At 42.6% G+C, this 23,380-nt stretch overlaps 1 protein-coding gene across 7 annotated transcripts in view; it reads right to left on the bottom strand.

Annotated features, from left to right (window-relative positions):
• CDK14 (cyclin dependent kinase 14) overlaps positions 1-23,380 on the bottom strand; it is a 545,410-nt gene that overhangs the window by 75,556 nt on the left and 446,474 nt on the right. For all 7 annotated transcript variants that reach the window (XM_032798112.2, XM_075062353.1, XM_032798113.2 and 4 more), the window contains one exon: positions 19,964-20,112. In XM_032798112.2, the coding sequence (XP_032654003.1) occupies positions 19,997-20,112 (116 nt within the window). In that variant the 3' untranslated portion in view covers positions 19,964-19,996. The remainder of the gene's footprint in view (positions 1-19,963; positions 20,113-23,380) is intronic.

Raw genomic sequence — 23,380 nt, 5'->3', positions numbered from 1 at the left:
ACCCCCTGCCCTGAAGGGCAGAAGCCCTCCCACAAGTGAAGCCTGGAGTCAACCCTGCAGCAGAAGTCTGGAGGGTCCTGCAATGCTGGGCCATGGGGGGAAGGCAAGGGAGTCAAAAGAAAAGGTTGAGAACTCCTACTATAGGAAATTTACAGAATTACACAACACTGGCAAAATTCTCCTTCAGGTCTGCACAGTGGATCTCGATTTATTGCACATGCACAGATCTGAGATATATGCACGTACGGGGAGATCTGAGTATTGGAGCTGGTTGCCATGGTATGGACCAGAGAGGAAAACTTTGCACTAAAGTAGTCATCTGAGAACCAGAAGATGCCTGTGTTTACAATGCTGTATTAACTCATCTGTTGGACAGACAGACAGAGTGGGAACATAGCTTAATGTTAAGCTTTTTACGAAGAACGCAAAACAGAAATCATCCATCTGCAGTTTTTCGACCAATATTTTTGTTACAAAATCTTTTAAAGAAATAAATTCTGATTCTCATTAGTTTTAGGAAGGGAAATCCAACAGCTTGTGGTTAGTTGATAAAACAAGACACAGCTATTTCATTACTGTCATAGAAAAAACTTGCTGAAGTATATAAAAAAAGGAAAGCTCAAATCAGAGAAATGTTGAAAAGATACACGTGCAGAGTCTTAATACTAAGCAAACATACTTCAGAATTAAAAAAAATTAAGCAACGCTGTACATGACTTGCAACAACAAGCAAACTTACTTGCAACAACAAGCAAACTTGCTAGATGCGTGTGTTTAAGATAAATGAGATAACATTCCTTGCCAAGAGAAGATATACCTTGCAGTATAAGTTATTCAAAGACAGACTGTTGCTTCTAAACCAAGTTTACTCAGTCTAAAATGGTATTAGTGTGTCCAAGACGTTTTTGATAAAGCATCCAATTCCACGCCCATTTAAGCCAATAGGTGCAGGATTGAGCAGAAGTGTAGGCAATGGATTGTGCAATATTATTTTCTCATAGTTCAATGTACCATCATTTTTCAAAAATGTTACCTATGCAATTTAATTTTCCCTGTCATGCAATATATCTTATACACTCAGATACAGAATGATGAAACAATCAATGGCTAGTAGCATTAATAGCCATGGTTCATTTAACTCCCTGTGACGAAGGCTCTGCCTGCAATTTTCAGTCACAGAAAGTCTCACACAACACTGAGTATTTTGTATGGCTGAGACTTAATATATGCATCCTATAAGTCAAAGGTAGCCAGGAGACCTTGCAGTTTTTCATTTAGACTTAATTTTAAATGAAAAAACATACATTTTTAAAACCATATTTTTCAAAAAAATCTTTACTTTCTAAGGGCATATGGTCTTTTCTGGAAATGAAATTATATTGTGAAACTGAAATTGTATTCTGATTTTATCCAGTATGACCAAAGATAAACATGAGCTGTGTTCTAATTCAGTCTGCCATCGAGACAGATTTTTCACAACAGTAGCTTAAAAAAGATAAATCTTTGTGTCCAAAAGCCCAAAACCATACCATACCATGTTTCTAATAAATGTATTCTCTATCTACTAGGTTTCGCCGAACTGCTACAATTGCCCAGATAAACCATTTGAGAGTATGTCAGGTTTAATTAATACATGACCTGATCATTTCCATAGCAAGGAAGAAAGAAGTTTGCATTCTTTAAATCCAGAGCTCAACCTGGAGATTATGCTAAATTGCTTCATTCATAGTCTACACTCCTCCGCACATGTCAGGAGGACAGCATTTGTCCCCTCTAGTGATAAACAAATTATACATGAAATCAATTCCACTTCACAATAATTTTCCCTATTGGGTATTATCTTTCCTCCTCTGCTCCCTCCATTTAAGCTTGCATCCTGTAAATTGCTAATGAGTTGGGGGCTTTCTGTTCCAGGTGGCACCCCCTGCCTCGAAGTCATGACATTTCCCATTTTGAATGCTGCTGGCATTTTTCGACAGCTCCTGCTAACTAGCCTTTTTGACCTGCACTAAGAGGAACTCATCTGATCGAATCCTCTAACCTGCCAATCATTCCAACAAATGATCTTCACAGTTACTCCCAAGGCAGGGGGAAAAAAAGAAAGAAAGAAAAAGCTAGCGAGAGAATGAGGGAATAGGCAAGCGAGCTGCCTCTGCAGCTACCTAATGAGAATACTTTAAGTCTCTGAAGCAGCTGAAACACTGAAAAACTGGTGGGAAAATTAGGGCAGAATTTAATGCCTAGTTCTATAATTACTATTTTCTTTCCATCCTGAGATCATTTTGAGAGCAACACCTCTGAGATGTGCCATTTTCTAAAGAACACAAGTACATTTTATCATATAAATAGAAAATATATGTATTTCCTCTGCCACTACCTATATGTGACCCTCATAATTCTGCTCTGCCAAATGGCGTTCTTTACAGAATTAATTAGGGGCTGTAAACTTAATAAATATTTGCACCCAGGAATTATTAATTTTTTTGTCATGTAAGCCATAATTAGTATTTTAAAACCTAATTTAAATGCTGGCAATATTTACACCTCTGTTTTTAGGCACAAACATTTGTAAACAACAAATATAATTTGAACATAGTCTATATGAAGTTTTGTGCATTGAAACCAAGCATAGCAGTTATGACAACGAGTGATTTGTTTTGGTTTAGTTCATTTTACAGTGTGATAGATTAGCTACTGTTGAATTAGTCAAATGTATTAAGAGACCTGTTTAATTTTTTTTTTTGCTCTTCTAGAACTTTAACATTAAATCTGTTCCAGATCAAGGTCAGTAGCTGGATAGTTCAGACTGAAATAACAGATTTAGAAAAAAAATACATAAACTAAGCAGTTACAGTGTTGTACTAAGTAATGTAGTACATATTTTATGTAATAATGAATTCAAAACTTTTATTAAGGGATTACACAAAAACATATGTTGTCTTTATACAATTACAACACAAGTAATAATATTAAGCACATTCTAATGATATTGTTCCTCCCATTTATAGCAATTATGTCAACAGATATATTTGCAACAGTTATAGTATATAATTAATAGCTCTCTACCATTACAGAAAAATGATAATCCACCATTGAAAAATATCAAGACATGTATGTAGTAAAAATTACATTAAAACATTAGTCGTTTATAACACCACCACAAAATTATGGAACTATAAGTCTTAAACCTCCACTTCTGAAGAATCAGATGACACTGCTTCAGTGTTAGCCTCCTCTGTTGTGCCAAGGTATTGGAGATTTTGATATCTTGTTCTGAATTTGTCTGCTTTTTCCCCGAGACCTTTAAGATTATTTTAATGACATGCAGCCATGGGAACAAAAGTCAGACTAAACTGTAAATTACGGGGCAGCGTAAATTCATGCAATTTGATCAATTGACTCTTAAAAATATTACTGCATTCGTGGGCCCAATTCTGCCCAGAGCTGAGCACACTCAATTCCCATTAACTTCAGTGGGTGTTGCATGTACTTATCCAAGGACAGAATTTGGCCCCGGGGGGTTTTACTTTATTTGTTTCACAGTCTACTACCATAAACTATGCAACTGAAATATTGATACAAAGCTCTTGAAACCACTTATTCATAGAAACCATCCCAGTGCATACCATTCTGAGGAGTTTACTGAAATAGATTTTTGTTTTATGATTTTGCTAAAAGTAAAATGTTTTATTAATTCTGAACACTGCAAATTATGCCTTACAGGCAACGGCTCTCATTAGATTTGCTGTCTCTATAGGTTACAGGCCATGTGTCAGCACTAGAAGCTTCTTCTTTGTCTGGGAACCTAAGTTTCTCCCCTTCAGTGGTTCCACTTTTTCCCCATAGACAAAGCCTAACTGAGGAATCATGTGACAAAATAATCCTAAAGGAGAGGTGACCATCTATGAGAGAATAGGATAGTTTAGAGCTTCTTTTGCTTCTCTTCCAGTCATTGTCATTTAGACATTGTCCTCTATGCATTCAAATGTCATCCCAGACTATCAGCCCACTTCAACTCAAACAACCTTTTATGCCTAGACACTTCTTAGAGCATGAGCAGACCACAAAGACCGTCTAGTGGGAATCGGCTGCTATTCTAATATTAATAATACAATACAGTGCACTTGGGGCAAACAAGATTTCATCTTCTGTATCCCAAATTCAAGAACGAACAAACATGAAATGAAAAGATGGATAAACAGCATTAGCTGAGCATTTGTGTTACTGAAAATACCATCTATATCTTCAGAGATTAACTGCATTATCTGAGATGCTAAATTAGAATCCTATACACTGAAAGTTACTTAAAACTACAGCTAAAAATGCTTAAGGGTAAATTATCAGAAGTGAACTAAAACATAAGCATCAGACTATTCAAAGGTAGAAAAAATGCTATTTTCCCTTGATGCAGGTTCAACTTTAATATTAGTGATACTTCCTTCCTCATCCAGCAGCTGTGTAGCTGACCTGACTGTGAAACAACATAACTCAAAAAATACACCTATAAATATGCAACTGCAAGTTCCAAAAAAGAATAATACAGAATATACAATCACAATACAGAATTTATAGACCATAGCCTGGGATATTTCAAAAGCTGGTCATGGCAAGTGTTCTAGGTAATAAGCCAAAGTGTGATCACAGTCTCCCATTCTGTCTTCCTCACTGCCCCTTTTCTTTCATCCTCAACCCCTTCCCCACCCCAGTGGGCTCTTTAAAGAAGCATCTTGAACTACTACTAAGCACTTGCATCAGAATCCTGCCCACAGTTTGGGAAGCCCTTTTCATGTTATTTTAATCAAAACTCCTCTTCCCCAAAAATCTCTTCTGCCCCCTCTTCCACTGTAGTTCAGGACTTTAAAAAAATAAAAACATTTTTGCCCACTTTGTGCAACCTGTGCCCCATGTCATACGAATACCTATCTTCTACTTTGCCGTTCCTCTGGACCATCTTATTTGAACTGCTGCTTCTGCTCAGGGTCTATTTCATACACGTAGAGGAGTATGTGCTTTCCTGGCCTTTCATGAATGGACCCGATTAGCCCACTGGGTCCAGTGTTTGAATGGATCAATGAGACCATATGAGAGGCTCCCACCAAATGTGGATTCTTAAGTGGGTTCTTTAAGTGAATGGCTCACTTTGCATAATTTCATGTCAGTGCATTTCCAACTCCAAATGTGGATTTGATCCCCGAAATCCAAGGAAGCTGTGTACTCCAGTGGGTTTTTGTAGTAAATATGACCAGCAGTAACAAAATCCATGTTAGAGTAGAATACACTAACTATGGACACAATTCAGAAAGCACTTAAGCATGTGCTTAAGTACCACTGAGTACACGGGTTTGATATGGAAAGCCTTTCCGTGGCATATAGGTCCCCTTGGCCACTGCTCCATCTGCAGTTGGCTAGCACAAATCCTAGCGCTGACCTGCTACATGATGGATGAGAATTTCACCCTCTGAGCATATGCATGCTGGACATACTGGTCTCACAGAATCATAGAATATCAGGGTTGGAAGGGACCTCAAGAGATCATCTAGTCCAACCCCCTGCTTCAGTGTATTGTGGGCTTGAAGGCAGAATTTGGTCTATAACTTCCATTTTCCACAAATTAGAACAAAACAGCTTCAAGATGAGAATATAGTCCAATCCTGTGGCTTTCTTGGACAAATTGCTATGTGCATATCATTTAGGGTGTTTTCCATCAGCGTGATGGCCTTATCCTTTGATGCTAACTAAAACACAGTATGAATAGCCCCATAAAACCATTATGTTACTAACCTTCTAAAATTATGGCACTAAAAATGGTAAAAAAAAAAAAAAAGGCCACAGAAACCTCTAGGATCCTGCAGTTCTCTTTGTGTACTCACTACTAATTTAATGTTTTACAAAATTAATGCTACAATTTCAGTTCCAGTTAGTATTATTACTGGACTCAAACCCAAATTGCTTTCAGCTGCCCAACACAAATGCATCTTATTAGTCCTTTCACTAAAGGCAATTTATGCAAATCCAGTATTTTTAGTTAAATAATTAAAATGGCCCTCAACATTGATGTATAGACATCATTTGGTAGAGAGAGATGCAAGAAAAATTAGGACTTTAAACACCCCCATCTTTAGTACGTAGGCTTCCATCTTTTCAGCTGGTGCAACACGAGTGCTTTTATACAACTATTTGAATCCAACTCTAAAACACCTTTATCTTTAAAATGGTTCCATCTACTGTGGTGTTACACTTCGGTGCTATTTATTCTATAAAGACTTTGTTTTACACTGAACTTAGAAATTCTGGGAAGGATAAAATTCTATGTTGGGCTTTCAGCTTTTGATGACATAAACAACTACAGAATCAAAGTCAAGTTAGCTAGTAAAGTAACTCAGCCCAGGAATTCCCTTTCATGAAGACCCTACTTCATTATAATTACTATAGTTTTATCTCCTGATGCTGCTCAGAACAGGAATTAGAACCACAGAAAATAGCTTTCCAGGGTGATTTAGCAGTGACGGGACGGGACACACAGGGTAGAGAAAAGCAAGGTGATGATGAATTAGAAAGACTTTTCAAAACAGACTGACTCATACACTGCTGGACTATAGCTTCCCCGCAGCTCGCGTTAAAGAAAAGCTTTCAAAAATGATGTTCCTATACAGCAGTGCTGAAGAGGGTATCTTACACATTTTGTAAATGCTAAGGAGAAGAAAAAAATTGAAAAAGAAAATATTTGGCTTGATCTGTAATTCACTTATCACCGGACATAACGACAAGCTACTAGATTAGAGAGAAGCATTTTTACAAAACATATTTGTGTTTTTGGATATCACACTTTTTTAGCAATTAGCAGTTTTTGCCATTCTATTAGAAACTGTTGTCAATTAAGCTTTATTTTGTTTCACACAGCTGAGCTGACCTGAATGAGAATATAGCCTTTCTGATTGGCTGGGTTTTTATGTCACTTGCCAGCTTAAATGGACACAGAAGAAAGAATTCAGCATCCTCCAATTGAAATTCAGGATTGCTTGTATGCATGTGCCTGTGGAGAAGCAATACAAATAAAGACCACTTTTTGTTTTGTTCCAGTGAATTGTCAAGGAGATTTATAAAGCCAGGGGGATCTCATTATGGTAATACAGGTTAAATATTTTAAAAGCACATGGTGTTACCATCCTGAATTAAATTGTCCCTGCTGGCTCTAGGAAGCACACAGTAATTGGTCAGAAACACATCTTTGGCTTTGTCCAACCCATTGGAACTCAGGATATGAATTACTATGTGAGAACATATCATACAATTTGATAACAGATAATGTTTTGCCTTTTCAATTACCATTTGATTTACCCTTTACTGGAGGAACAAGTTCTGGCCATAATTTTTACTGACCAAAGGGCAAAAATGGCTCTGGAGTTTTTTGTGGCCCAGTCTGGTTATTATAGAAACTGGCAATGGCAGAGCTGTGTGCAACCACCAATTTTTGTTTTATAGGTATTGACATGTTTACTGTCCATTTAAAAAAAAACAGAAGAAAAATATTAGACATGAAAGAAAAATATCTGCATTCTCAAGAACCCTCCTAAAACATTATTTTTGGTTGCAGTCAAGAGCTTTTATCACAGAGTTCTACTCAGGGGCAACAAAGACTTTTCTCTGATATTACTCCCGGTGAAATTCTGTGCCACTGCACACATGCAGAATTCATGTCCCCCGCAGATTTTTTCTTCCAGCAGAAAATGCATTCTGCAGGGAAGGCATTGCAATTACACCTTTCATCTACCGGGGCTGCTGTGGCATCGGAAGAGAGGGCAGCTGGCTCAGCCAGCCACAGAGAGGGAGGGAAAAAAGCTGCCTTCCCCACAGTGCCTTGCCAGTGGGGTCAGGTGAGGAGGCATGCGATATGGGGGGAATGGACAGAGCAGGGCACACGGGGCTGCTGGGGGGAGGGAGTCACATAGACTGGGGTTCAAAAGGACTAGTTTGGGGGAAAGACTGGGGCAGTGGCATAGGAACTAGTGGAGTGACAGTACTGAGGCAGGGCTGAATGGGAGGGGGGTGCAGGGACACATGGGGAAAGGGGGAGAGAGGGTGCAGGGATACATGGGGACAGGGGCAGATGTGTCTGACTGAATGGGAGAGGCTAAGGGTCTGTCAGGATCTGCATGAGAGGCTCTCCAACTCCCTAACAATCTCTCTCACACACCCCCCAAAATACCCCACCCTGTTCCATATTTCTCCCACTCACACCCAACAACCCTCCAAGTTCACACCCAGACGCCTTCTCGCCAATTACTTCTCTCTCCCTCCACTCTTCCATTACCCCTGTGTAATAAGCCTCTGTCCCAAATCTGGACCTTAGCGTCCAAAATCTGGATGCTTAGCATGAACCTCCAAGCTTAATTACCAGCTTGGATTTTATCTCGCTGCCACCATCCAAAATTTCCACAGGTTTTGGCCCGTCTGGTCTCCCCAAAACTTCCCTGGAGAGACCAAGCCTCAGAGACTCTGAGTCTCACAACAAAGGAAAGTAACCCACTCTTCCCCTCTCCTCTCCACCAGACTTCCTCTCTGGCTACCTGATAGTACGGAGCAATCTCTTACATACAATACAAGAAGCATGTCTCTTTTTTCCACAAAGAGGACAACCCCCAAATACAAGGAAGCAGAGATGATCTTATCTCTTCCCCCTCCCACCAACTCCTGGTGTGCAGAGCTTACCCTCCGTAGATGTAACACAAAGAGAATTCCTCCTTGTTCCTTACCTACCAGAGAGAAAAATTCAAACAAGTCTTAAAAAGAGAACTTATATAAGAAAAGAAAGAGAAAAAAGACATAAGAATATAAACTCTGGCATCAAGATGCAATACAGGGCTTAAATGCTTGGACAAAAATAGAATAAACGTCTGATCAAAAGACTATGTCCAATTGAAACATCCAGCAAGATAACACACAATTAAATACAGAACCAAACAACATAAAGCCTATATTTTTTCTACCTGTACTTACAAGTTGGAAACAAGAAGATAGAGCGATAGTAACGAACCCTTCTCATAGCTGATGAAGTACAAAGAAGACTCGAGTCCAAAAATTCCCTCGCCTGACTTTGAAAAATCCAGTTTCCTGATTGGTCCTCTGGTCAGGTGTTTGGTTCCCTTTGTTAACCCTTTACAGGTAAAAGAAACATTAACCCTTAGCTATCTATTTATGACACCCTGACTCCCCCAAGGCTTTGCACTGCTTCTGAGGGGTGCGGGAAATACATTTCTGTATTGTAGCTTAAATGACTTATTACTTAGAGTTCTGCATTAATATGCTTAATCTATTGATCAAAAAACATTTCCTGAATCTTTTTTGTTGTCTGTATAGTTACAGACATACTTGCTGACAGGTATTTTGAAATAAATTACCAAAATAATGGAAACTGATGTGATTATATTATGTTACTTTGACAATTAAAATATGCAGAATTTTGAAGATTTTTAAAATATTGTGCACAGAATTTTTAATTGTTTGGCACAGAATTTCTCCGGGAATACTGATATGAAGCTCATTATTTGATATTTACTATTTTCCCCTCATTAGTGAACAATCTTCAAGTTGGTCTTTGATGATTTACTGTGCTGGTGTTCCAGGGGATGTATGCTGTCTGTCCAGTGCACCCCAGGAGCAGTGGGACAACGTGCCACTCCCTGCTTCGGGCTCGTGGCAATGCCATAGCTTAGCCCACAGGGAGATCACATTTGTAGATGTCAGGAGTTCATATCTGGTGAGGTAGCCTAGGTTTTCAAAAACTGCTTTCTCACCATTGTTTTGGGATTGTTGGCAGCTATGTAGCAGGCAGGCAGCAATACCACTGCTGTACTCCAAGGATAGCAGTGCCTCCCTAGGATGCTGCAAATTCCTTCCCAGCCCCTGCTAACAACTCTGTTCCTTGCATTAATTTCTCAGGTATGGTTAGCTGGAGATTTCTGAGGGAGAGTAACTGTAGAGATAGGGGTACAGAGAGGAACCAAGGGAGCAATCACTGAGGAGAAGGAGAACAGATTCTCCCCCTCCCCCCAAAGTCAGTCAACCAAGCTTCTGGGCCTGGTTTGAGGGGTATTTGTGTATTTTGGGGAATTTTACATCATTTTTCTTTGTCATTTTCCATCACTCTTCAAAGAAGAAAACAAGCCAAGATTCATCAGTAACAAATCAAGCTGAATGGCAGAACCAACTCTGCTTAGTTATAACTCAGTAGTTTTAGGGAGACAATTTAAAATATTTCTTCTTTTTACAGAGAAATATGTTATATATTGTACATTTTAGGATCATCATTAGCTTCTAAGGCAGTGCCCACTGAAACAAAGAAGGTAGTTCAAACCTCAGAGATTGTTTCAGGCTCTCTGCAAACACAAACAGACCTCTGAATGAGCATAAAAACATCTGTACTCCTGTCTACTTTGCTCTCATTTCCTTTTATTTTGTTTCATTAGTGGCAGAAAAATCTCTCAAACATCTCAATCCCTTTTACCTCTTGTCAGTTTATATACCCTGAAAAAAGATGGTTACTCACCTTTGTAACTGTTGTTCTTCGAGATGTGTTGCTCATATCCATTCCAGTTAGGTGTGCGAGCACCGTGTGCACGTTCGTCGGAAGACTTTTTACCCTAGCAACACCTGGCGGGTCGGCTGGGCGCCCCCTGGAGTGGTGCCACTATGGCACCAGATATATACCCCAGCTGACCCGGCCATCCTTCGGTTCCTTCTTGCCGGCTACTCCGACAGAGGGGAAAGGGAGCGGGTTTGGAATGGATATGAGCAACACATCTCGAAGAACAACAGTTACAAAAGTGAGTAACCGTCTTTTCTTCTTTGAGTGATTGCTCATATCCATTCCAGTTAGATGATTCCCAAGCCTTACCTAGGCGGAGGGGTCTCGGAGTGAGATGTGGCAGCGTGCAGAACGCTAAAGCCAAAGGCTGCATCATCTCTAGACTGTTTGGAACCAGAGCATAGTGCGAAGCAAAGGTGTGGACCGATGACCAGGTCGCTGTGCGACATATCTCCTGGATAGGCACGTGGGCCAGGAAGGCTCTGGTAGACGTCTGGTAGAATGCACAGTGAGATGGCCTGAAGGACATGAGCCAGGTCATAGCATGTGCGTATGCATGCCGTTACCCAAGAGGAGACCCTCTGGGACGAGACTGGTAGACCTGTCATCCGTTCAAGCGACTGCCACGAATAGCTGGGGGGATTTCCGGAAGGGCTTTGTCCACTCGATATAAAAGGCGAGCGCCCTATGGATATCTAAGGAGTGTAACTGCTGCTCCTCCGAGATGAGTGAGTCTTCGGAAAGAAGACCGGAGGAAGATGTCCTGGTTGGTATGGAAGGCCGACACTACCTTAGGGAGGAATGCCTGATGAGGTCGCAACTGTACCTTGCCCTTGTGAAAGACAGTATACAGCGGGTCCACCATAAGTGCTCGAAGTTCGAAGACCCTTCTGGCCGATGTAATGGCCACTAGGAAGACTGTCTTCCCACGACAGGTACAGGAGCGAGCAAGTCGCCAATGGCTCAAATGGCGGATGCATAAGTTGCTTAGGACTAAGTTGAGGTCCCAGGTGGGGGCAGGGCGGCGTACTGGGGGGTAGAGGCGCTCCAGGCCCTTAATAAATCTAGTGACTAAGGGGTGGGAAAACACAGAGTGGCCACTTTTTCCAGGATGGAATGTGGACATAGCCGCCAAGTGCACCCTCAGAGAAGATATCGCCAGGCCCTGCAGCTTAAGAGACCAGAGGTAGTCCAAAACAGTGGGGATTGAGACCTCAGAAGGAGTAACATTCTGTGTAGAACACCAGCAGGAGAAACGCTTCCACTTGGCCAGGTACGCTGGCCGAGTGGAAGGCTTTCTGCTACTAAGGAGAATATGCTGTACCGGAGCGGAACAGCGTAACTCCGATTTGTTCAGCCATGCAGGAGCCATGCCATGAGGTGAAGGGCCTGCAGATCTGGGTGGCGAAGACTGCCGTGGTCCTGTGTTACGAGGTCTGGAAGGAGTGGCAGGATGACTGGGTTGGTCATGGACAGGTTGAGCAGTGTGGTGTACCAGTGTTGTCTGGGCCACGCAGGCGCAATCAGGATTAGATGCGCTCTGTCCCTGCGGAGTTTTATTAAGGCGCTGTGAACCAGAGGGAACGGTGGGAAGGCATAAAGCAGGTGGTGCCTCCACGACATGAGGAATGCGTCCGTGATCGATCCTGGTGAAAGACCCTGGAAGGAGCAGAACGCTTGGCATTTCCTGTTCGTGCGAGAGGCTAACAGATCTATGAGGGGAAAACCCCACCTCTGGAAGATTGAATGAATAACGTCTGGTCTTATCGACCATTCGTGACAAAGGAAGGATCTGCTCAGCTGATCCGCCCGAGTGTTCCGAACTCCTGGGAGAAAGGACGCCACCAGGTCTATTGAGTGAGCTATGCAGAAGTCCCAGAGTCAAATGGTCTCTTGACATAGGGGAGAAGAGCGAGTCCCTCCCTGTTTGTTGATATAATACATGGCCGTTGTGTTGTCTGTAAACACTGAGACACAATGGCCGTGAAGATGTTGTTGGAACGCCTGGCATGCGAGGCGGAGTGCTCTCAGCTCTCGGACTTTTATGTGGAGCGTCAGCTCCTGCGAAGACCAAAGGCCCTGGGTGCGAAGGTGACCGAGATGAGCCCCCCAACCGAGAGATGACGCATCTGTCGTCAGGGAGAGCGAGGGCTGTGGTGGATGGAACGGCAGCCCTGCACACACTAGGGAAGGAGTTAGCCACTAGTCGAGGGAGCATAAGGTGCTCAGGGGAATGGTCACCAGAATGTCTATTGGGTCCCTGCCCGGACGGTAGACCGAATTGAGCCATGTTTGAAGGGGCCGGTGGCGGAGCCTGGCATATTTGGTCACATAAGTACATGCGGCCATGTGGCCCAGTAGGCTGAGACACATGTGAGCCGAGGTGGTTGGGGAGATCTGCAGACTTCGAATGATCGCTGTGATCGCCTGGAAATGTGGCTGAGGTAGGTAGGCCCTGGCTCGAGTGGAGTCCAGGGTTGCCCCTATGAAGTCCAGCCTTTGTGTGGGGACCAGAGTGGACTTTTCTGCATTGAGGAGCAGCCCCAACCGTGAGAATAGGTCCGTGATTATGTCTACATGCTGTTTGACCTGAGTCCGGGAGGTTCCCTTGATGTGCCAGTCATCCAGATATGGGAATAGATGTATCTGCTGCCGGCGGAGGTGGGCGGCGACGACGACGGCCATACAGTTCGTAAACACCCTTGGGGCTGTGGAGAGGCCAAAGGGGAGGACAGCGAATTGGAAGTGCTGGTGATTGGCTACAAAGCGAAGATACCTCCTGTGTGGAGGGAAGATGGCGATGTGGAAGTATGCGTCCTTCATGTCGAGGGCGGCATACCAGTCTCCAGGATCCAAGGATGGGATAATAGTCCCCAGGGAGACCATGCGGAACTTCAACTTGACCATAAACTTGTTGAGGCCTCGCAGGTCTAGGATAGGCCTGAGGCTTCCCTTGGACTTGGGGATCAGAAAGTAGCGGGAGTAAAACCCTTTTCCCTTCTCGTCTGGTGGTACCTCCTCTATTGCTCCTGCGGCGAGGAGAGACTGCACCTCTTGTAAGAGGACTTGCTAGTGAGAGGGGTCCCTGAAGAGGGACTGAGTTGGGGGGTGGGAAGGTGGGGTTGAAACAAATTGGAGGTGGTATCCTTGTTTCACCGTGCGTAGGACCCAGATATCTGAGGTCAATTGGGACCACGCCAGAAGGAAGTAGGAGAGGCGGTTGGTGAAGGGAGGAGAAGGATCCTGTCCTGAAACTGGTACGCCGTCCTCGTGCGTACCTTCAAAAGGTAGACTTAGGCCTCGGAGGTGTTTTTGACCCCCTTGGGGCCCAGACTGGCGTCTACAGCCACCCCGCCTGCGCCTTCTGTTGAAGTCTTGTCTGTGCCGGGGCACAAAGTACGGCTGGTGGGGTTGAGGCTGGAAAGGTCTGTGTTGGCTCACAGGCGTATGCATGCCCAAAGAGCGCATGATGACCCTGTTGTCCTTTAAACTCTGCAACCTGGGGTCGGTCTTTTCAGAGAACAGATCCTTGCCATCAAAGCGTAAGTCCTGGATGGTGAATTGGAGCTCGGGTGGCAGGTTGGAGACCTGGAGCCATGAGATACGCCTCATGGTGATACCTGAGGCCAGAGTTCTGGCTGCCGAGTAGGCCGCATCGAGAGAAGCCTGGAGGGAGGTACTAGCCACCTTTTTCCCTTCTTCAAGGAATGCAGCAAATTCTTGGCGAGAGTCCGGGGATAGTAGTTCTGTGAATCTACCCACCTCCACCCAGGTGTTGTAGTTATAACGGCTCAGGAGAGCCTGCTGAGTGGCCACCCGGAGCTGCAGGGCACCTGCCGAATACACCTTGCGGCCCAATAGGTCCATCCGCCTAGCCTCCTTAGATTTGGGGGCTGGCGCCTGTTGGCCATGGTGTTCCCTTTCGTTGACCGATTGGACAACTAATGAGGAGGGACGAGGATGGACATATAGGTATTCGTACCCCCGAGAGGGTACCATGTATTTCCTCTCAACTCCCTTTGCCGTAGGGGGAATGGAGGCTGGGGACTGCCATAAGGTGTCAGCAGTGGCCTGGATGGTCTTGATGAAAGGCAGAGCCACCCCAGTGGGGGCATCCGCCGACAGGATGCTGACAACTGGGTCCTCTACCTTGGGACTTCCTCTATTGGGAGACTGATGTTGAGTGCTACCCTCCTAAGAAGGTCCTGATGGGCTCTGAGGTCTATTGGTGGGGGCCCTGATGATGAGGTCCCTGCCACCGCCTCATCTGGAGAGGAAGAGGATGACACGCCGGGGATGAGGGTCCTGAATGGCCTCTTGTTCATGGGTCAGTTCCTGCTCTAGCGGTACCGGAGAGCCTGGTGGATGGATCATCTGCTCCTCTGTCCCAGCTGGAGGGGGATGGCTAATGGTGGCCTCTGGCGCCCGATGCTCTGAGGGAGCAGAGTGGGACGGGTCTGGGCCAATGGAGCACCTTGGGCCTGATGGTACGCCCAGGGTGTCCAAAAGGAGCACTGTTGAGGTCTCGTGTCCTGAGACCGGACCTCCTGGAAGACCCCGGTAGGCACCTCCGTATCTCGTCCTGGTCGTAATAACTGTCCGCGTGGGAGGACACCGACGTCTGCCTGGATGGCCATGGAGGAGCAGAGAAACCTTGGGCTGAGGTTCCGACGGACCTCGCTCCCCTCTTTAACGGGGACTGGTGCCGGTATTCAGAATGGTACCATGATCGAGAACGGAACCTGTGACCAGACCGGTGCCGGGAGGTCGACCGGGATCTTGAGTCCCTGTGGCGTGAGCGGCTCCGAGAGGTACGGTGCCTGGATTGGTGCCGGAAACTAGAGCGGTGCCGCGAATAGTGAGGTGGAGAGCCTGAGTCCGACCGGTGCCGCGAGTCTGACTGGTGCCATGACTGCAAGCGGCGTCGAATGCGGGAGCATTGTCTCGACCAGGAGCGTCTGCGGGACCGCGATCTTGAGCGGTGCCGGTCCGCTCAGCCGACAGATGGTGGTCTAGTCAGGGTCAGCTTGCCCAGAGATTGGGTTACCCACACCGGCGGTGCCGGGGGTAGGGGCAGTGCCGAATCTATTAGGGTGATTAAGTTTCTCGCCACCAAAAACGCCTCTGGCGTGGATGGCATGGTGAGCTCTACCGCGGTACGCGCTGGGGAGCTATCAGGCACCGGACTTGACGGCCCCGTGGGACCGGAATCAACAGTGCCGATTTAGTTGGTGCCGCAGTGGGTATCGGCGCTGGGTGGTCCGATCTGGGCGCACTCTCTGGCTGCAGCGTGGGCATTGCCAAAGCAGCAGAAGTCTTGGCCTTCTTCGACCTCAGAGAGAGGGAGTGACACGGAGCTGACTTCGGTGCCGGTGCCGAGAGTCTGTAGGCGTACCGGTGCGATCCGGTGCCGTAGGGGCACTCCTGCTCACAGACTGACCGGCGCTCGGTGCCGAAGGTGGCGGTGTCAGGGCCGCCTCCATGAGGAGCAGTTTCAGTCTGATGTCCCACTCCTTTTTAGTTCGCGGCTTGAAAGCCGTGCAAATAGAGCACTTAGCTGTTAAGCGCGATTCTCCGAGGCACTTCAAACAGGAGTCGTGTGGGTCTCCTGTTGGCATCGGCCTGTGACAGGCCGAGCACAGTTTGAAGCCCGGTGAGCCGCGCATGAGCACCGGCACTGGATGCGGGGAAGGGGCTATGCCCCGAACCCCACTAACTAGTGTCAAGCTAACTATACTAAGAATGTACAACTAATTCTAATATCTACGAGAACAACAACTATGTACACAATAACAACGAGAAACTACGAGTAGCTAGGGAGGTGGAGGTCAGCTAAGCTGCACTCCACTGTTCCAATGACCAACACGGGCGGTAAGAAGGAACTGAAGGGTGGCCGGGTCGGCTGGAGTATATATCCGGTTCCATAGCGGCGCCACTCCAGGGGGCGCCCAGCCGACCCGCCGAGTGTTGCTAGGGTAAAAAGTCTTCCGACGAACGTGCACGCAGTGCGCGCACACCTAACTGGAATGGATATGAGCAATCACTCGAAGAAGAACCTCAATTCTGCTCCAGGGTCTATGGAAGAAAGTAGATCCGGAGATGAGGAGAGACATTTACTATTCCTTCACGGTGCTGCTTTCTACTCCTCTGCGCTCCAAATAATAATACTTACATAGCCCTTTTATATTTCCAGACATCTGTGCAGATGCTAGCCTACTCAATTCTTGCAAGAACCCTATGGGAAAGGTAGGCTACAACTATTATCTGCGTTTTAGAGATAGAGAATTGAAGGCACAAATAGGTTAAATGAGTTTCCCAGGGTTACAGAGCAGGTCAGTGTCAGAAGATCTCAATCTAAATCTTAAGATTTTCAGATTCATTCATGAGATGTGCTGCCAACAAACTAATTTAGACCCACGTTTTCAAAAGTGTGCATGGCTTTTGTACATACCTACCTCTGACTTTTGAAAACAAGCATGTATAAGCACATGTCAGGGACATTGTTCCAGAGTCATTGGAACAGGGCTATAAACTTGGGTCTCAGTCTTCCCAACTGAGGGCCCTATTACTGGTCTAGAGAGTCACTTTTTTTATATCCATCCAGCCTACCCTATAGCCCAGGGATTAGGGCAATTTTGCCTTGTTATCATTTGCTCCTGGTTGGCTGTGTTCACCTGTTGTGCCTTGTATTATACTTAGATTGTAAATTCTCTAGGAAACGGGCCATCCTTTTGTTCTGTGTTTGTACAGCACCTAGCGCAACAGGGGTCTGATCCATGATTGGGACCCAAAAATGCCACTACAATACAAATAAATAATAAACAATTTGAAAGTGCATTGAGATCCTATGGAATGAAAGATGCTGTTCTGAACATATATAAGATATTGTTCTTGAGTAGCAATCTCATCTTTTATATATATATATATACACACACACACACACACACACAGGCTCTTTCTTTTTCTAGGGCTGTATTTGGCCTACTGTATCTGTTTTGGTACGGAAAAAGAAACCTAATTCTGTTCATATAGGTATTGAAGAATGAGCAAAATTTCCTTCTTTCCATTATTTTAACAGCTTACTTTCACATATGAACTTATATTGCAAATTCTGTGCAAATTCTTGTTTGGAGGCAACAGAGATGAGATTCTGTACATAAGCTTCCAAACAAAAGGTATTTACCACAGATAGGGACATTCTACATTTATTTTAGATGGGTGATGTATCATGTTGAAACAGGCAAGGCTGAAGAATGTCTGCAGAGGCACAGCTCCAGGAAAAACATAAGGCTTTAGCTTGTCGATAAAGATGTAAACAGACTGCTCTGAGGCAGTCTCATTTCTGACATTAGAAAGTCTTAAATGCTTTGCTGGAGAAAAGCATGTGCAATAACTGGGACAGATTGCCAAGAACTGAAATCTGATCGCATCAGTTTTTAACGGTCACTGTTCACCCTGGAAACCATGCCCTTAACATTACAGGTTTTTAAAAAACAGAATTGAATGTAATTTTATAATGGTAGAGACTGCAGTTAGAATTTATTTGGGGTGTATATCTGATAATGCAACATATACACATAGCTAACAAAATTTATTTATTTTTCACAAAGAATATTAACAGTATGAATATGAGATAATATCCATTAGGCTAATTTTATAGTAGGCGATACAGTAATGTTACAGTTTACCTCACTTCTCATAGCTCCTTGCTAATTTGTTGATGTCAACAACATTAAACAGTAAAATATATTTTAACCTGCAAACAGAAAAGTGCAAGGATAATGTCTCTTTCAAAAGACAATTCTTTTAAACAATGGAGTAAATTTTGAAGTGACATAAGGCCAATATGAGATATGCTTTGGGTGCTCCATAAATTAGTAAGAAAATAAGTGTAATTGTTGCCTAAATTGTGCTGATAATAAAATCAAAGAACTGTAGGACTAGAAGGGACTTCAATAGTTCATCTAGTCTAGTCCCCTGCACTCAAGACAGGACTAAATAATAACTAGACCATCCCTGACAGGTGTTCGTGTTCTTAAAAACCTCCAATGATGGAGATTCCACAATCTCCCTAGGTAATTTGTTCCAGTGCTTAGCCACCCTGTCAGTTAGGAAGTTTTTCCTAATGTCCAACCTAAACCTCTCCTTGCTGCAGTTTAAGCCCCATTGCTTCTTGCCCTATCCTCAGAGGTTAAGGAGAACAATTTTTCACCCTCCTCTTTGTAACAATCTTTTATGTACTTGGAAACTGTTACATGTCTCTTAGTCTTCTCTTCTCCAGACTAAACAAACCCAGTTTTTCCAATCTTTCCTCACAGGTCATGTTTTCTAGACCTTTAATGATTTTTCTTGCTCTCCTGCTGACTTTCTCCTATTTGTCCACATCTTCCCTGAAATGTGGCACCCAGAATTGGACATACTACTCCAGTTGTGGTCTTATCAGTGTGGACTAGAGTAGAAGAATTACTTCTCGTGTCTTGCTTACAACACTCCTGATGATACATCCCAGATGTCGCTATGAAAATAAGATGTCTAACTCTATTTAGATATTACAGGCCCAAAAGACATCCTAAGAGGTGTGGGTGGAAAAGGGGATGTTGGTGGTCTAAAAGAGTGTGTGTCAAAGTGAGGAAAGCCCTGCTAAGCCTATACTGTAGTAATAATGCAAACAGACAAAAAGTAATTAGTAGGTCCATACAAAATATATAACAGGCATCCACCTATTCTAACCTGGAAGACATCCCCTACGGCCCAGAAACATGCAGGTCTCCACAATGCTGTTAGAAAGTCCGATGCCACAACAAGCAGTATTTCCACACTGAAATATGTTTCAGATCTTATGACTGAAGAGCTGTGGGCTCAAACTGAATCCACGCAAGACCAAAGTGATGATGGTAGAAAAGGAGATTTATTTATAGGAGCCCACCAAGATCATTTCCTCCATCAAGGGCATTGGCCCTCCATTTGTCATGGTGGTAAACTCCGGATAGCACTCTTAGTCTTATTGAACTCATCACTAGTCTCTCAACCCATATCTAATAGCAAAAGTGACGTGAAATGCCTACTTTCATCAATACCTCACCAGAAGTCAGTTACTCCCTCTAGGTACCAGCTTGTAATGACCATATCATTACCAGCAAGGAGTTTCCTATTGACTTCTGCAAAATTCCCAACATGTCAGTCACAATATTTGAGCCCACCTCTTCACTGTGCCGCGGACTAACAACTATCCTACTCATGCAAAATCCAACCTCAGATTTACACACATGCACGTAATTCCTTTTTTTTTTAGTTGATCTTTTTCTTTTTTTGCACCTCTAGAGCACAATTTAATCCAATGATTTATTCAAAGAAATTCTTTCTGATAAGCATTCTTACCTGTATTCTCTGTAGTGAGTCTAAGTATTCTCCTCAGTGCTTGTTGTTTGATAGACCTTTCCCATAACTATTGTTTTTCCCAAAGACTCTCATGCTCTCTCCAACCTCTAGTTGTAACCTTACATTCGGTACCGTAAAAATAGAAGACACTGTGGAAAAAGTGACAATTCAGAATCTTAATTATTTTGTTTTATGATAAATGTATTGCTTTAAAAAGATTCAGCTAACTGCTGTGGCAGACATTGAAATAAGGAATAAGCTTTGGGCTACTTCTAAATTATTTTTAAAAATCTTCAGTGGGAAGGAAGTAGGGTTGTTTATGGGGGAGGTTGTTATATGAGCATACAATGTTGTCAAACATCTTGTAAAGAGGTGTTTTCAGATTTTGTTTTTTTGTTTTTGCTCACTTTGGTCCCATCTGAGATTCATTTTTTCCTATTACTTTTGAAGTTTCTCCTGTGTAACCTTTAGAAATGTTACCAGAATTTCTAAAAATAAGATAGGACATTCAATAATTTGACTTCATGTCTTCCAGCTTCAAAACTCTGTTGCCTGTGGAATGAGCCTCTGCATTTGCCTTCCCTCCATCGCAAAAGAACAGAACAGAACCACAGCGTTAGAGACCATTAAAAGTGGTTTAAAAATATCCAGTGAATATTTAAAAGCAAACCAAATTTCTCTACATAATGCAGGTCGAGTCTATCAGATCTGTAGCTGAGCCACTGGAAAAAACTGTATCAAAATTGCAAGGTGATGGCAGGAAAGTTTGTGTATGGAACTAATTATTAATGGCCATGATAATATTAATGATGAATGTAAAAATACAAATGGTGAAGGGTTCGCAATGATGTTCAAGAAACCTAGTTCCAATTAGAATCTCTCAGACTGGATTTTTTCTTTTTTGCAAGCATTAGCTAGCACCTGTGTATCAGGCTGTCAGGCATATAAAAAAAATCTCCTTTGTGCCCCTGTGAGATTGAGAGAACAAAATTACAGGTGCACATTTAGAGGTTATATCATATTTGGTTGTATAAAATTAAATGAAATGGTGAGTCTTTATGGTCACTAAAAACCTTCATCTTTTTTTTTTGTCCAACAGATACTAGTGCAGCTAATAGGTGTTAGGGTCACCACATTATTTTTGTGCATTTAAAAGATTCAACTACTGTATTTATTTTATGGAGACTGTATTCCACTATTAAAATACATAGTCTTGTAATTATTATCTCTGTTGTACTGTACTCATACTAAAATTTATTTTGGGTATTTCTGTGGTCTTTTTTAAAATCAGAAAGTGTGTTACAAATTACTTGCACATATTTATGCATGGAAATGCTTATGAGCTCATTTAAGTAGGATAGAATGAGGGAAGTTACTTTTTTATGGAAAATGAAATCTGGCATAATTAGTATAAGTATTTAGTTTCTATATTACAGCTAAAGTCTGGGGTTCTTGGAAGACTGTGTGATCTCAGGTATTGTACTGTATTTCAGTATTCCAGTGTGGAATGATTAGGTTGCTCTCAAAGCATCATTGTTCAAGTTCATTTGTTCTTTACACTTCCAGTGAGCTGAATTATTCCCTTTTGGCATGAATTTTGTAACAGCATTGTAAGATTCACTATTCCTATGTCTTTTTTTGAAATTTTATACACTGAAAGTGAAGATTGCAGTATAGGTTAGGTAGAGTTAGTTGGAAAATGGAATTCCCATCCTATGGGCAATTCCAACATAAAAAAAACTTTTTTCATTCTGAATCAGAAAAAACAGTCAAAATTTCAACATTTCTCACGGAATGACAATTCCAAAAAGTTCACATTTCAGAACATTATAATATTTCATTTAAAAAAAACATCAAAATGGTTTGTTTCAGTTATAGCAAAACATTACAATACAGTATAAATTATATGTTAAAATTACATCATAAAAGTGAAAATGTTGATATGATTTGTTGACACTTATTCTATAAAAAGTTCATTGAAATCTACACTTTTCCACATAATGTTTTGATTCAGATGAAATACCATTTTCTGTTGGAAAAGTGTTTCCATCAAAATTCCTTCTAATGGTAGGGATTCCTTTCCTCTCTCACACAATTGTGATTCTCCACAGACTTTTTATGTTAAAGATTTCAATTTTGCATGTGGACTTTGCAGTATAATGTATGTTCCATGAAGAGGACCATTTGTAAAATAGACTTTGAAAATGGCCTTGTGGTGTTTTGACTGCAAGGTTGTTGACTATATTGTGTGCTAAATACTGTTGCATTTATCCAAAAATTTAAACTAAAATAAAGTATAAATACGAAGCCTGTCCAGACACCTGGATAAAGTATTAACTCAGACAAATGAAGTCACCAAAACTAGTCATTTCACTACAAAGTAAACATTTTCCAAAGTCTCCAAAGCATATGACTTCTTTGTTTTGTAAATATGTTTACAAGTATATCCAAGTTGTACTAAATAGAAATGATTGTAGTATTTGATACTTAGATTGTCCTTTCTTGCATCTGGATTTATGGTTCATAATGATTATCTACTAGACACAGAAAGAGTATATCTGTAACTCCAAAATTTTACTGGAGGCATTTAACAAAACCTTGCTTTAAAATATAATGATTTTTCATCTTTATTCTCCCCCCTTCAAAAGGTTTCACTGCTCCTGATGTTTAACGTTATGCAAAGACGTGTTTCTGCCAGTGAATATCGCCTTATGGTTATGCTTCTGCAAATAACCTGCTGTGAGCTGATAAAAGGATTAATGAAGCCAAAATTCTTAATCTGTGAAATTACAAATTAAATTCTCATATTAAAAATACCACCCTGAGGTATTTTTTGTGGTTTTAATTCCCCTCTGGTGTTCTGCATACATTGTGCTTGTTAATGACTAGGACAAGACAGTCTCTGTTGGCAGCCTGCTGCAGAGTGATAATGTGTAGGCATTTACTTCACTGATAGAACTGTATTTAACCACTGACTGATAAACTAAGTGGCACGTGGGTAATAAATCCATATTAACAGAAAAGTACTACTACAGAATTCAGAATTCATAGACTATCAAAATCCTGGATAGACTAAATTGTACAGTCTGACAAGATTGAGATGTCACCAATGCAGACTGATTTTTGTTTTCCATTTAGTGGGAAGGGGATAACTAAACTGGCATGTTTGATTAGCCATGAACTAATGAATCTCTTTGCATCATATTTTCAGCAAAGACAGACTTCCTTACTGCCTCATTAGCTTAAGAACGGGTGCATTGGAAAGAGGGCTAGTGTCTGGGTAGGAGGGTGAGAGTCCTGGATCTAGTATTAACAGAGGAACTGAACATCTATTTGCACTGCAGGTGAATTGGAGAATATAACCTCTAATTAGTGACAAGGATTTTTATCTCTGCATTCTCCAAAATGGGGGTTAGT

This window comes from Chelonoidis abingdonii, chromosome 2 (genome assembly GCF_003597395.2).
Source record: "Chelonoidis abingdonii isolate Lonesome George chromosome 2, CheloAbing_2.0, whole genome shotgun sequence".
Classification (NCBI taxonomy): domain Eukaryota; kingdom Metazoa; phylum Chordata; order Testudines; family Testudinidae; genus Chelonoidis; species Chelonoidis abingdonii.
This window is presented reverse-complemented; position numbering and strand designations above follow the sequence as displayed.